Here is a 12650-nt window from a genome sequence, read left to right on the forward strand (position 1 = left end):
AGCACTGGGGGGGAACGGGGGAGAGCACTGGGATGGTGGCTAGAGAAGGATGGGGAGAGCTGGAAAGCAGGGGGGGCAGGAGAGTGTGGTGGTGGAGGAGAGCACGGGGGGGCAGGAGAGTGTGGTGCGGTGAAAAACAGGAGTGGAGAGCACGGGGGTGGAGAGTACTGGGGGGGTACAAAGAGCAGGGGGGAGTGGAGAGCACCAGTGGGGGCCAGAAAGAACAGGGATGGAAAGCACTGGGGACTGGAGAGCACTATGGGGGGTGGAGAGCACTGGTAGGGTTGAAGAGCACATGGGTGGGGGCAGAATGCAGGGGGGGTGGAGAGTGCTGGGGAGCCAAAAAAAAAACAGGGGTGGAGAGCACTGGGGGGGGGGGGGGTGGAGAGCACCAGGGGGGCAGAAAGAACAGGGGTGGGGAGAATGGGGGGCTGGAGAGCACTGGGGTGGGGGCTGGAGAGTGATGGGGAGAGCTGAAGAGCACTGGGGGGGGGAAGCACTGGGGGGAGTGAAAAGAAGAGGCAGGGAGAAAGAACAGGGGGGAGAGCACTGGAGGGAGTGGAGAGCACTGGGGGGAAAGAACAGGGGGGAGAGCACAGGGGGGAGAACAGGGGGGAGAGCACTGGGGAGGAGAACGAGGGGAGAGCACGGAGGGGAGAAGACTGGGGGGAGTGGAGAGCACTGTGGGGGGGAGAACGGGGGAAGCACTGGGGGGAGTGGAGAGCACTGGGCGGGGGGGAACAGGGGGGGAGCACTGAGGGGGGACAGGGGGGAGAGCACTGGGGGGAGGACAGGGGGGGAGCACTGGGATGGTGGCTAGAGAAGGATGGGGAGAGCTGGAGAGTTGGGGGGGGGGCAGCAAGAACAGGGGAGGAGAAAACTGTGAGGGGGCAGGAGAGTGTGGTGAAGGAGAGAGGGGGGGCAGGAGAGTGTGGTGGAGGAGAGGGGGGCAGGAGAGTGTGGTGGTGGAGGATAGAGGGGGCAGGAGAGTGTGGTGGAGAAGAGAGGGGGGCAGGAGAGTGTGGTGGAGGAGAGAGGGGGGGGTCAGGAGAGTGTGGTGGTGGGGTGCACTGGGGGGAGGGGCAGGGAGCACAAGGTGAACTGGGGACAGTAAAATAAGTTGGATAGGAGAATTGGCAGGGCCCCCCCCCCCCGCCCTCCTATCCAGACACTGTGGCACATAGGGTGGGGATGTACCTGCAGCAACTCCTTCTCTTGATCATAGTGCTGGATGGCTCTGTGTACTGCGGCCAGTCTGTAACATGGCCCGCCCCCCCAGACCGGCTTGTGTGATAGGGGGAACGTTGATTCTCTTTACTATCACATGAGCTGGTCTGAGGGGGCGGGGCCATGTTACAGAGCGGCCGCAGTACACAGAGCCACCCAGCGCTCTGATCCATGGGAGTCGGAGAGGGCGGAGGATGCAGTTGCCAGCGGACACAAAAAAAGGAAAAAAAAAAGTGAAAATAAATGCAGCATGGCGGCGGCTACGGCAGACACCTTGGGGATTTCAGGGGGGGGGGCACTTGACCCCCCTTGCCCCCTGCTGCGGACGCCCATGTGTGGGGGTCCCACTTGTATTTAAAAGATCCCTTTAGCTGCAAAACACAAGAACTTAAGAATATCAGGAAAGCTGCTGTAAACTCCCATTTGATCGGGACTCAAGATCCCCTGTTACCCAGATGCTGCTACAATGTTAAAACACTTGTTACCCCAACACTTCACATTCCTGATATGTGCCTGCTGTACCATGTACTTGTACAAGAAAGTTTCCTTCATGTGAAATCCCTGGTGTTCCTGCTAGTCCCTCTGCTGTCCTATTTCAAAATTGACCACACTAAGCAGGAGAACACATTATGGTCGGTTCTCTAGCTATGCTTGCTCCCCTCCAATGATCACATTTTTCCTGACATGCCCCTGTTGCACAGCCATTCACTGGCAAGCTCAGTGTAGTGCTGCTTCTCTTCCCCCAGCTCTTATGCAGCTGAATACAAAGGGAATGTATCCACTTATAAAAAAGGGAAAATCTGTATTCATAATGTTTTTATATATCTATACAAAAGTGTTTTGCCTTTCATTTATATTTTAAACTGAATAGGTTGTTTTTAACCACTTCCCAACCGGCGCTCGCCGATGTACGTCGGCAGAATGGCACGGGCAGGCATATTGGCGTACAGGTACGTCCAATCTTAAATGCAGCCCTGCCATCGCGAGTGCGCCGCCGCTGGCGCACTCGCATGCTGGTCAGGACCCCTGTGTGTCCAGTCGCGGGTCCAGCGGACTTGATCGCCACGGGCATACCCGCGATCGTCTCACGGGGCAGCTGAACTGGGAGATGCCGTTGTAAACAGCATCTCCCCGTTCTGCCTAGCAACAAGTGACGCTGATCTCTGCTCCATGTGATTGGAGCAGAGATCAGTGTTCACTAAAAGAAAACCCAGCCCCCAACAGTTAGTAACACGCTCCTAGGAACACTTAACCCCTACACTGCCACCCACTGGTTAACCCCTTCACTGCCAGTGTCATTTACACAGGAATCACTGCATTTGTATAGCAGTGATTGCTGTATAAATGACAATGGTCCCAAAAATTTGTCAAAAATTTCTGATGTGTCCGCCATAATGTCGCAGTCACAATAAAAATTGCTGATCGCCGCCATTACTAGTAAAAAAAAAAAAAATTATTAATAAAAATGCCATAAAACTATCCCCTATTTTGTAAATGCTATAACTTTTGCGCAAACCAATCAATAATCGCTTATCGCGATTTTTTTTACCAAAAATATGTAGAAGAATACATATCGGCCTAAACTGAGGGAAAAAACGTTTTTTTATATATATATTTGGGGGATATTTATTATAACAAAAATTAAAAAAGAATGCGTTTTTTTTTCAAAATGGTCGCTCTATTTTTGTTTATAGCGCAAAAAATAAAAACCGCAGGGGTCATCAAATATCACCAAAAGAAAGCTCTATTTGTGGGGGAAAAAAAGGACGTTTGTTTGGGAGCCACGTCGCACGACTACACAATTGTCAGTTAAAGCGACACAGTGCCGAATCGCAAAAAGTGGTCTGGTCTTAAGCCAGCAAAATGGTCCGGTCTGTAAGTGGTTAAAGGTGATCGTTTACTTTAAGATGTGATGGCTGTGAGGTAGGGATAAGATCACATGATCTCCTTTCCCAGAACTTTGTTACATGTATATAAATTTAAAAAAAAAATTTGACCGTTTGCCAAGAGATCAGTTTTACAGTGTACCTACCCTTTGTTCCTAAGAAGACAAGATGTCCACTAATGTCATTGTAGCCTTATAATAACTGCATATAATGTTTACCTGGTTAGTCAGCTGCATCGTGTGATTAGGGAGAAAGGATCTGTCAAACATTAAGTCTTCTATTTCTGTCTTCAAGGTAATCCACTTCTGATCATTAAATGAATTCCTGAAAATCAAGAAAACATTTTTTAAGCTTTTCTTAAATGGATCGATACAAAACATTCTATATTATTTAAAAAAAACATATCAGTATAAATATCAATGTAAAATTAGAGTAAATCAGTTAAAGTGTAAGTCCATGCTAAAACTAAAATCCATGCATCTATAGACACCCACAATCTAACACTAACCTATCTAGCCCTGTAAAGAAAAAAATTGTATACATACTTTTTCTGAAGTCGATCTGACCCGATCTCCAGCGGCAGAAGCTCTGCAGAGGACACGACCGACAACAGCGGTGAAATTAATGGGAAGTGACATCACCTATAGACTTACTATGGGGCTTCCGTTGTCGGACGTGTCCTCTGCACCCGCCTCCACCACGAAGCCACGGCTAACAGCTCACGGACGGATCAGCTTCAAAAAAGGTATGTACTGTATATTGATTTTTTCTTTACAGGGCTAGATAAGTCAGTGTTAGATCATGGGTGTCTATAGATGCAGGGATTTTAGTTTTAGCATGGACTTAAAGTACAGATCTTACGAATGGGAAAATACAGGACTGGAGGCAAGTTTAAACCATACTCTTTTTCAGTCCACCCCAATCTGTTCATTTTTAGGCAAATCCCATTCTACTGGCATATGGTCCAATAAATCTGAAATATCTTTCCAGTATAAGGATAATTAGAGTCTGTGTGTTTTCTGAAATGTTTAGTTTGTGCCTGGAAACAAATTTCTTGCAATAAACATCACTAAAACAAACATTTTACTCTACGAGATAACATTCTTAAAGCGGTAGTAAACCCGCACGTTTTTTTTTTTTTTTTTTGAAACCTGCAAAGCAAAAGGCATAATGAGCTAATATGCACCGCATACTAGCTCATTATGAAATACTTACCTTAGAACGAGGCCCCAACATCTGGCCCGATCCACGCCGAGGGAGCTGACATGCTCCCTCTGCGTTTCTTCCGGGTATCACGGCTCCGGCGCTGTGAGTGGCCGGAGCCGGGATATCGTCACTCCCGCGCATGCGCGCGGGAGATTTCATTCTGGCCGGCCGGCCACTGCCGGATTTTCAGGCCGAGAATCCCCTTGTGCGCATGCGCCGCTGCAGTCAGCGGCGCATACCGAGGGGAATATCTCCTAAACCGTACAGGTTTATAGGCTTTCCTGTAGGTAAAAGTTACAAAAATTGAGTATACAACCACTTTAAAGTCTTCTCACAGACACAAACAATTATTTGTTTGGAAATGTGTGGGGTCTCCCAATGTATATAAATCATTCTGACCTGAACTATAGAAGCTTTACCTAAAAAGTCAAGCAGAAGACAAAGGACTAGTCACCAGTATCACCTGTGGTATTCCTGAATTTTCTTATCTTGTACTACACTGTGGGGCTGATTTACTAAGATGAATGTGTTGCGTCGGTTCATACCTCCATTTGCTCGCCAGATAAATTATCAAGTGAGCGTATGAACCGGTGCACGCATAAGCGCAACGCATAATATGCCGGCACAATTCATAATAGCGACTGCCATATCATTAACAGTCCATTCACACAGGGGCAACACGACTTCCAGCACGACTTTGGGAGACAACTTGGACACGACTTGAGTGTGCATCACAGCATGACTTGGGGCGACTTACAACACGACTTTAAGTCGACCCCAGGCCAGGCGACTTTAATTTAAAAAAACAAACGGCATGGGTTCCCCTCCCAGAGCATAACAGGCCCTTCAGGTGTGGTATGGGTATTAAGGGGAACCCCGCACCAAAAAAAAAAAATGGCGTGGGGGTCCCCCTCAAAATCCATACCAGACCCTTATCTGAGCACGTAACCTGGCAGGCCACAGGAAAAGAGGGGGGGGACGAGAGAGCGCCCCCCCTCCTGAACTGTACCAGGCCACATGCCCTCAACATTGGGAGGATACTTTGGGGTCCCCCCCAAAGGACCTTGTCCCCATGTTGATGAGGACAAGGGCCTCATCCCCACAACCCTGGCCGGTGGTTGTGGGGGTCTGCGGGCGGGGGACTTATCGGAATCCCGTCCTTACCCCCTGTGTGAAATGGTAAGGGGGTACAAAAGTACCCCTAGCATTTCACCAAAAAAGTGACAAAAGTGTTAAAAATTACAAGAGACGGTCTTTGACAAGTCCTTTATTAAAGTCTTCTTTCATCTTCTTTCTTCCGTGCAATGGGAGACTCCCACTGTGTGACACTTCTCTTCTTCTAAGAGGTCTTATATAATGGAGGTGAGGCCACCTGGTGACCCCGTCCCCCTCTGACGCATGGAACGGAAGCCTCCCATTGCGCAGAGCAGCCCGAAAATGAAGAAGAGACGCCATGGAAGAAGAAGCCGGACGAGAACACCGGAGCAAGAAGAAGCGGATCGGAGGAAGAAGAAGATGGAGGAAGAAGATGAAGAAACTGAAGGATGAAGAAAGGAAGAAGGAAGAAGACCAGAAGAAAGAGGATGAAAGAAGACTTTAATAAAGGACTTATCAAAGACTGTCTCTTGTCATTTTTAACACTTTTGTCAATTTTTGGTGAAATGGTACCCCTTACCATTTCACACTGTGGGGAGGTCGGGATCTGGGGTCCCCTTGTTAAAGGGGGCTTCCAGATTCCGATAAGCCCCCCGTCCGCAGACCCCCACAACCACCGGCCAGGGTTGTGGGGATGAGGCCCTTGTCCTCATCAACATGGGGACAAGGTGCTTTGGGGAGGACCCCAAAGCATCCTCCCAATGTTGAGGGCATGTGGCCTGGTACGGTTCAGGAGGGGGGGGCGGGGCGCTCTCTCATCCCCCCTCTTTTACTGCAGCCTGCCAGGTTGCGTGCTCGGATAAGGGTCTGGTATGTATGGATTTTGAGGGGGACCCCCACGCCATTTTTTTTGGTGCGGGGTTCCCCTTAAAATCCATGCCAGACCTGAAGGGTCTTGTATGGATTTTGAGGGGTACCCCCACGCCATTTTTTTATTTGGCGCGGGGTTCCCCTTAAAATCCATGCCAGACCTGAAGGGCCTGGTATGGATTTTGAGGGGGACCTCCAAGCCATTTTTTTTAGTGCGGGGTTCCCCTTAATATCCATACCAAACCTGAAGGGCCTGAAATGGAATTTCGTGGGGCCCCCACGCATTTTTTTTTCTTCATTTTTTTTTTTTCTTAATGCTAACATGACCTGTGTGCAAATAGCCTTAAAAAAACCCATAGAAGTGAACCAGCGCAAAAAAAAAAAAAAGCCAAGTTGAGAGGTGCGCCTGTTCAACTTATGCAAATTAACCTACGTGGCTTGACATTTACTAAGATTTTGCCGGCGCAGTGAACCAGAGCACTTGAATGGGCGCGAATGGGCGCGAATGCCGCCTGCGCATGCGTCGTGCATAAATTGACCTAGCGCAGTTTCAAGTGTATTTACAGGCACAACAAGCTTGCTCAGAGAAAGTTAATATTCCGTTTTATTTTGGGCATATTTGTTACTTGGACAGTCATATCTATACTTCCTCACATCAACCCACATCACCCCCATAATCTTGGCATTTCCAGCTTTTTAATTCTGAGTTGAAGATGCCGTGCGCCAGGTCTATATCGGCGCACAGATCGCGCCCGTCCGTGCATCGGCATGTTCATAGTAAATGGGGAATTGCGCTGTGTTACAGGCGCAAATGCTTTGTGAATACAAACATGGGCGTGCACCGCTACTCATGGTGCAAATGCTTTGTAAATCAGCCCCTGTGTGTCAATGTGGAGTTGCCCATCTTGGTGTAGAACTTTGCTTCCTCAGGCAAATCCTCATGATAGCTGGTAGTCTCATAACTGAGGAAGGAATAATAAAGCAGCAGTAGTTTGGAAAGCCCATGTAGGCAAGTGAAGTATACTTTCTCCACTGCAGGTAGTGCTCTTCCACATTGGCACTGCAGCTACAGAGTTCAGGAGTGAGCTATACAGAGTGCAGAGTTCAGCCTTCTTCCACAGCTGCTTACTACTGCATCCCCTATCCACATCTCACTTTCACCCCTCTTCAGCTCTGACCTCTGTATGAAATCACCCCCTTATTATCCCCCCTCCTTAAAAGCTCCACCATCTTCCACATGACCAAATTTTGCTCCTGTGTTAAGCTGAAGCACCCAGCCGGCTCTAGTACCCTCCCTCACACTGCAGTTCGTCCTGTTTTTCTCAACTATACATATACACACACAACATTCCAGTGGGGTTTTACAGTGAGTCAGATTAGTACAGATCAGATTGTATTTCTCAGTCACCCTGTGCCCCTATTAGAGACACAGGCTGAGCTGAAACAAGGGTTTCCCAACCTCCCCAAGGGATTCTGGTTTCCACAGGCCGCCCACCCAAAGTGACTCTCGTCACACCTAAAAAAATGTCAAAAATAAAACACAGTACACAGGTTTTTAAAGCAATTTATTAGACAGCTCCAGGCCTCTTCCGACTTCTTCTCCCTCTCTGGCTCTTCTACCTCTTTTGGCGAGGTCTTCTGCCTCCTCTGCTGATGTCTTCTGCCTCTGCCGGCTCTTTTCCCCTCTCCGGGTCTTCTCGGCTCTCCGCTGATGTCTTCTAGCCCTGTCCGTTGTCTTCTGCCTCTGCCGGGTCTTCTCCGCTGTCTTCTCGCTCTTTTTCCGGGTCTTCTCCACTGTCTATTGCCTCTGTTCTTCTTCCAATGTTGACTTGACACTCTCCTGCTCTAATGCTGGGTGCGCTGTGTGCCACTACTTATATTTGCATGGGGCGGGATCCCCCCTGCCCCAAAGCACCCACCCCCTATGTTGAGGGCATGTGGTCTGGTTCAAGAGGGGGGTGCTCGCTCGTCCCCACCCCCTTTCCTGAAATGCTGGGCTGTATGCTCAGAAAAAATTGATTTTGGGAGAGACCCCCCATGCAGTTTTTTTGGTGTGGGGGTTTCCCTTAAAATTTGTACCAGACTGAAGGGCCTGGTATGCTTTTGGAGGGGGAGCCCATGCCTTTTTTTTTTTACATTTTGCGTGGAGTTCCCCTTTAAGATCATCAGAGCACAAGTCACATGGCAAAGTCGGATCAGTTAAGACGGCGAGCCGACTTTGATCTGACTTCAGTGATATTCAATGGGTTGAATTAGGATCAAAGTCAGACCAAAGTAGTGCAGGGACTACTTTGAAGTCGGCACGACTTGAAGTTGTACTAATATAAATGGTAGTCATTGGAAATCATGGGGAACGATTGTCATACGACTTTGCAGTCCCAAGTCGTAGGGCAAGTGTGAAAGGGGCCTTAGACACACACTTGGGGTGGCTGTCTCCTATAGTTGTCATGTATGTTCTTAATGGGATTAATGGACTTCTTTTTTTCAATATAATTTTCTTAAAGGCACATGTCATTTGGTGCGCCAGAACTTTTGAATTATTTTTTACTATAACCCTGTGTAAGCTCTGCTGAGTTAATTTGGAGCCAGCACAAACCCTGTTCTTTGCCTAGTTATCAAGCAAAATTCCATGAGAACAAAGAAAGGTTATTATAGCTAGGAGGATAGAAATTACCCTTTTACTTTGCCCTGCATAAGTAAGAGTGGGAAGAGTCAATTTACATGTATAAATGGTGCTATTTTCTAATACTTTACTGACTTAAGTACATAGATATGCAGGTACAGGTTGCTAGTATGAATGAGGTTATTTTATCTATTAGATTTTAAAATAAGAAATAATGCAGGGTAGGGCTGTAGGGCTCTAAGGTCACCGAAATAAGTCAGAAGCAATGCTAATGCATCCTTTAAGATGAAACATATTTATTTGGATACAGAAGTGCCTCTGATGTTTTTTACCCCACCTTTTCCCGTTTAAGTTATATACAATGTGTAGAATCCAATATACAGATATCTAGCAGCCTGTTAATGTCGTGTGTTATGGGAAGGAAAAAGGTGGGGAAATGTCCTCTAGAGAGTTTAGAAACAGGATGTCTGCTAATTTCGGTATTATACCAGGAAACCATCATATTTTGTTTCTTTGTGAACATGCATCCATCCAAGCTGGCCATATTAATGTGTTTGTTAGGGATGAGTTTCGTGTTCGAGTCGAACATACGTTCGACTCGAACATCGGCTGTTCGCCCGTTCGGCAAACTCCGAAAGTTATGGACCGTTTGCGCCAAATTCGTGTGGCGCTCACGGCCCACAATGCACTGCGTCATCGCAGTGCATTGCTGGCTCATGATTGGCCAAGCATGCACTGTGACCCCGCATGCTTGGCCAATCACAGCGCCAGCAGCGAGGAGAGCCATGATTGGCCACAGGCAGGATGCCTGTGGCCAATCATAGCTCAGGCTGTGTAGTACACGCCCAACACTATATAAGGCCGCCAGCGCGGCGGCCTAGTGTAGTGTGTTGGTGTCTGAAGCAGTTAGTGGGTGTTCTGTGTACCTTCAACACAGTACACACCGATCGTTATCGGCCGATTTTCGATCTTTCTGTTCTGTAGTAGTTGTTGTCTGTGTGCCCTGACCGCAGTATACACCGCTATATTCACCTCGCCTATTAGGCTAGTGATCTATCTTTTATAATAGAGCTTGCAGTCAGTAGTGTTAGGAGCTTGTGCGTGCTGTCTGCGTGCTTTGTACCCAGTACACACCGCTATATCCACCTACATAGCTCTTCTCTATTTGAGCCCACTTGCCATCTGCAGGAGTTATTGGAAGTTGTGTGTGCCTCCAGCACAGCACAGTATACATCTGTATATATACCCCTTTATCTCTGGTGTTCTATAATAAAGGCATCTGCAGGAGTTAGTGGGTTTTTTGTGCCTCCAGCACAATATACACCTGTATCTACCCTTTATTGCTGTTCTCTAATAGAGGCATCTGCAGGGCTTAGTGGGTGTTGTGTGACTCAATTACAGTATACCCCTTTATCTCTGGTGTTCTATAATAAAGGCATCTGCAGGAGTTAGTGGGTGTTGTGTGACTCCAGCACAATATACACCTGCATCTACCGTTTATTGCTGTTCTCTAATAGAGCCATCTGCAGGGCTTAGTGGGTGTTGTGTGACTCCAATACACTGCTGTTTTACCCAACTCCCTTCAGGCCATTACCATGTCTGGAAGGCCAGCAAGGAGAGGCAGACAGGCGCGAGCCGATAAAAGAGGGCAAGCAGGCTCTGTGTCTAGAGACAACAGTGCTGGTCGTGGACGCGGTGCATTGTCATCAGCACGTGGCCATGGGACACGCTTGTCCTTCTTTTGGCAGCTGGACATGTTGAACCGCAACATGCCAACGACTTGGTAGAGTGGATGACCAAGCCCTCTTCATCCTTCTCATCCTCTCTCACCCAGTCTCAGGGTACTAGCAAAGCAGCTGCCAACGCATCGTCTTCCCTCCTCTCAATGTCATCATCAGTGACTCCTTCCCTAGACCCACCACGTCCTCCTGAGGAGTCTCCTGAACTCTTTGAGCACAGTGTTGGGTACATGCTCCAGGAGGATGCCCAGTGTTTTGTGGGCTCTGATGATGACACTCAGCTAGAGGAAGGCAGTAGCATGAGCGCAGAGAGAGGGGATGCTCAAGAAGGACAGCAATCTGGCAGTCATGTTCCACAAGCTGCAGCATACTGCCAGGTTTGCTACAGCGATGAAGAGGGAGGGGATGATGAGGGCACTGACTCCACGTGGGTGCCTGGTAGGAGAGAGGAGGAGGAGGAGGAGGTACATGTCCAACGAGGCAGGATGCCCTCCGGGGGCCAGCTTAGGGGCAGCACACCGACTGAATCACACCGCAGAGCTCCGCCTGTGCAGGGCGCTGCCTCTGCGCGTTATTCTAAAAGTTCTTTGGTGTGGGCCTTTTTTGAGACGAGTGCATCAGATCGCACCGCTACTATTTGCAACATATGTCTCAAGAGTATCTCGCGTGGCCAAAACATCAGCCGCTTGGGCACCACATGCTTGACCAGACATATGTTGACCTGCCATGCAGCTCGTTGGCAAGCGTACCTCAAAGACCCACACCAAAGAACAAAGCGGACCTCTCCTTGCTCCTCATCAGCTGGCATCTCCAACCCCACTAGACCTTCAGTCCTCTCTGAAACCTGCTCTGAGAGGAATGAAGGTGTAGAATTAGGTGTGTCACAGCCAAGTGCTTCTGGGCACTCTGCTAGCAGTACACCCACGTCCGATTATAGAAGGCAAATGTCCCTACCCCAGCTGCTGGACCGGCGAAAGAAGTTCACTCCCAGCCATCCACATGCCCAGCGGTTGAATGCTAGCTTGGCTAAATTGCTAGCACTTCAACTGCTGCCTTTTCAGTTGGTAGACTCGGCCCCCTTCCATGAGTTTGTACAATGTGTGGTTCCTCAGTGGCAGGTCCCCAAACGCCACTTTTTCTCACGGAAGGCGATTCCGGCTCTCTACCGGCATGTGGAAGGCAATGTCCTTGCCTCGCTGGACAGGGCGGTCAGCGGTAAGGTGCATATTACCGTTGACTCATGGTCCAGCAGGCATGGACAGGGACGTTACCTGTCTTTCACGGCCCATTGGGTCACTCTTCTGGCAGCTGGGAAGGATGCAGGACAAGGTGCAGTAGTGTTGGAGGTTGTTCCGCCACCACGCCTCCAAAATGCTACTATTGGTTGTGACGCACCTCTCTCCTCCACCCCCCTCCTCTTCTTCTTCCTCCATGGCCTCTTCCAGTGCTCTGTCCTCAGAACCAGCGGTGCTCCGTAGGCGTTCCAGGGGCTACGCAAGTACGCAGGCAAAACGATGCCATGCCATGCTTGCGCTGGTTTGTTTGTGGGACAGGAGCCACACTGGGGCGGATGTTTTGTCAGCTCTGCAGGGGCAGGCCGAGAGGTGGTTGATGCCACGCCAGCTTAAGCCAGGAATGGTGGTTTGTGATAATGGCACCAACCTCCTCTCCGCCCTCCGACAGGGACAACTGACCCATGTGCCCTGTGTAGCTCACGTCCTTAACCTGGTGGTGCAGCGGTTCTTGGGCAGGTACCCCGGCTTACAGGATGTACTGAAGCAGGCCAGGAAAGTCTGTGTGCATTTCTGCCGATCATTTAATGCCTGTGCTCGGCTGGCTGAGCTCCAAAAGGAGTTGAACCTGCCCAAGAACCGCCTTATATGTGACATGCCCACCAGGTGGAACTCAACGTTGGCCATGCTGCAGCGGCTGCACACGCAGCAGAGGGCCATCAATGAGTACCTGTGCGACTACGGCACCAGGACAGGGTCAGGGGAGCTCGGT

General features: G+C 49.3%; 1 protein-coding gene across 1 annotated transcript in view; it reads right to left on the bottom strand.

The window, feature by feature from the left end:
- CYSLTR1 (cysteinyl leukotriene receptor 1) overlaps positions 1–12650 on the bottom strand; it is a 183657-nt gene that overhangs the window by 38974 nt on the left and 132033 nt on the right. Inside the window, exon 2 of the mRNA XM_077449656.1 lies at positions 3332–3437. Coding sequence (XP_077305782.1) covers positions 3332–3382 — 51 coding nt within the window. The 5' untranslated portion in view covers positions 3383–3437. The remainder of the gene's footprint in view (positions 1–3331; positions 3438–12650) is intronic.

The sequence above is a fragment of the Lithobates pipiens genome, unplaced genomic scaffold, assembly GCF_037356315.1.
Source record: "Lithobates pipiens isolate NorthernLeopardFrog02 unplaced genomic scaffold, aLitPip1_a1.2 Scaffold_1, whole genome shotgun sequence".
NCBI classification, from domain to species: domain Eukaryota; kingdom Metazoa; phylum Chordata; class Amphibia; order Anura; family Ranidae; genus Lithobates; species Lithobates pipiens.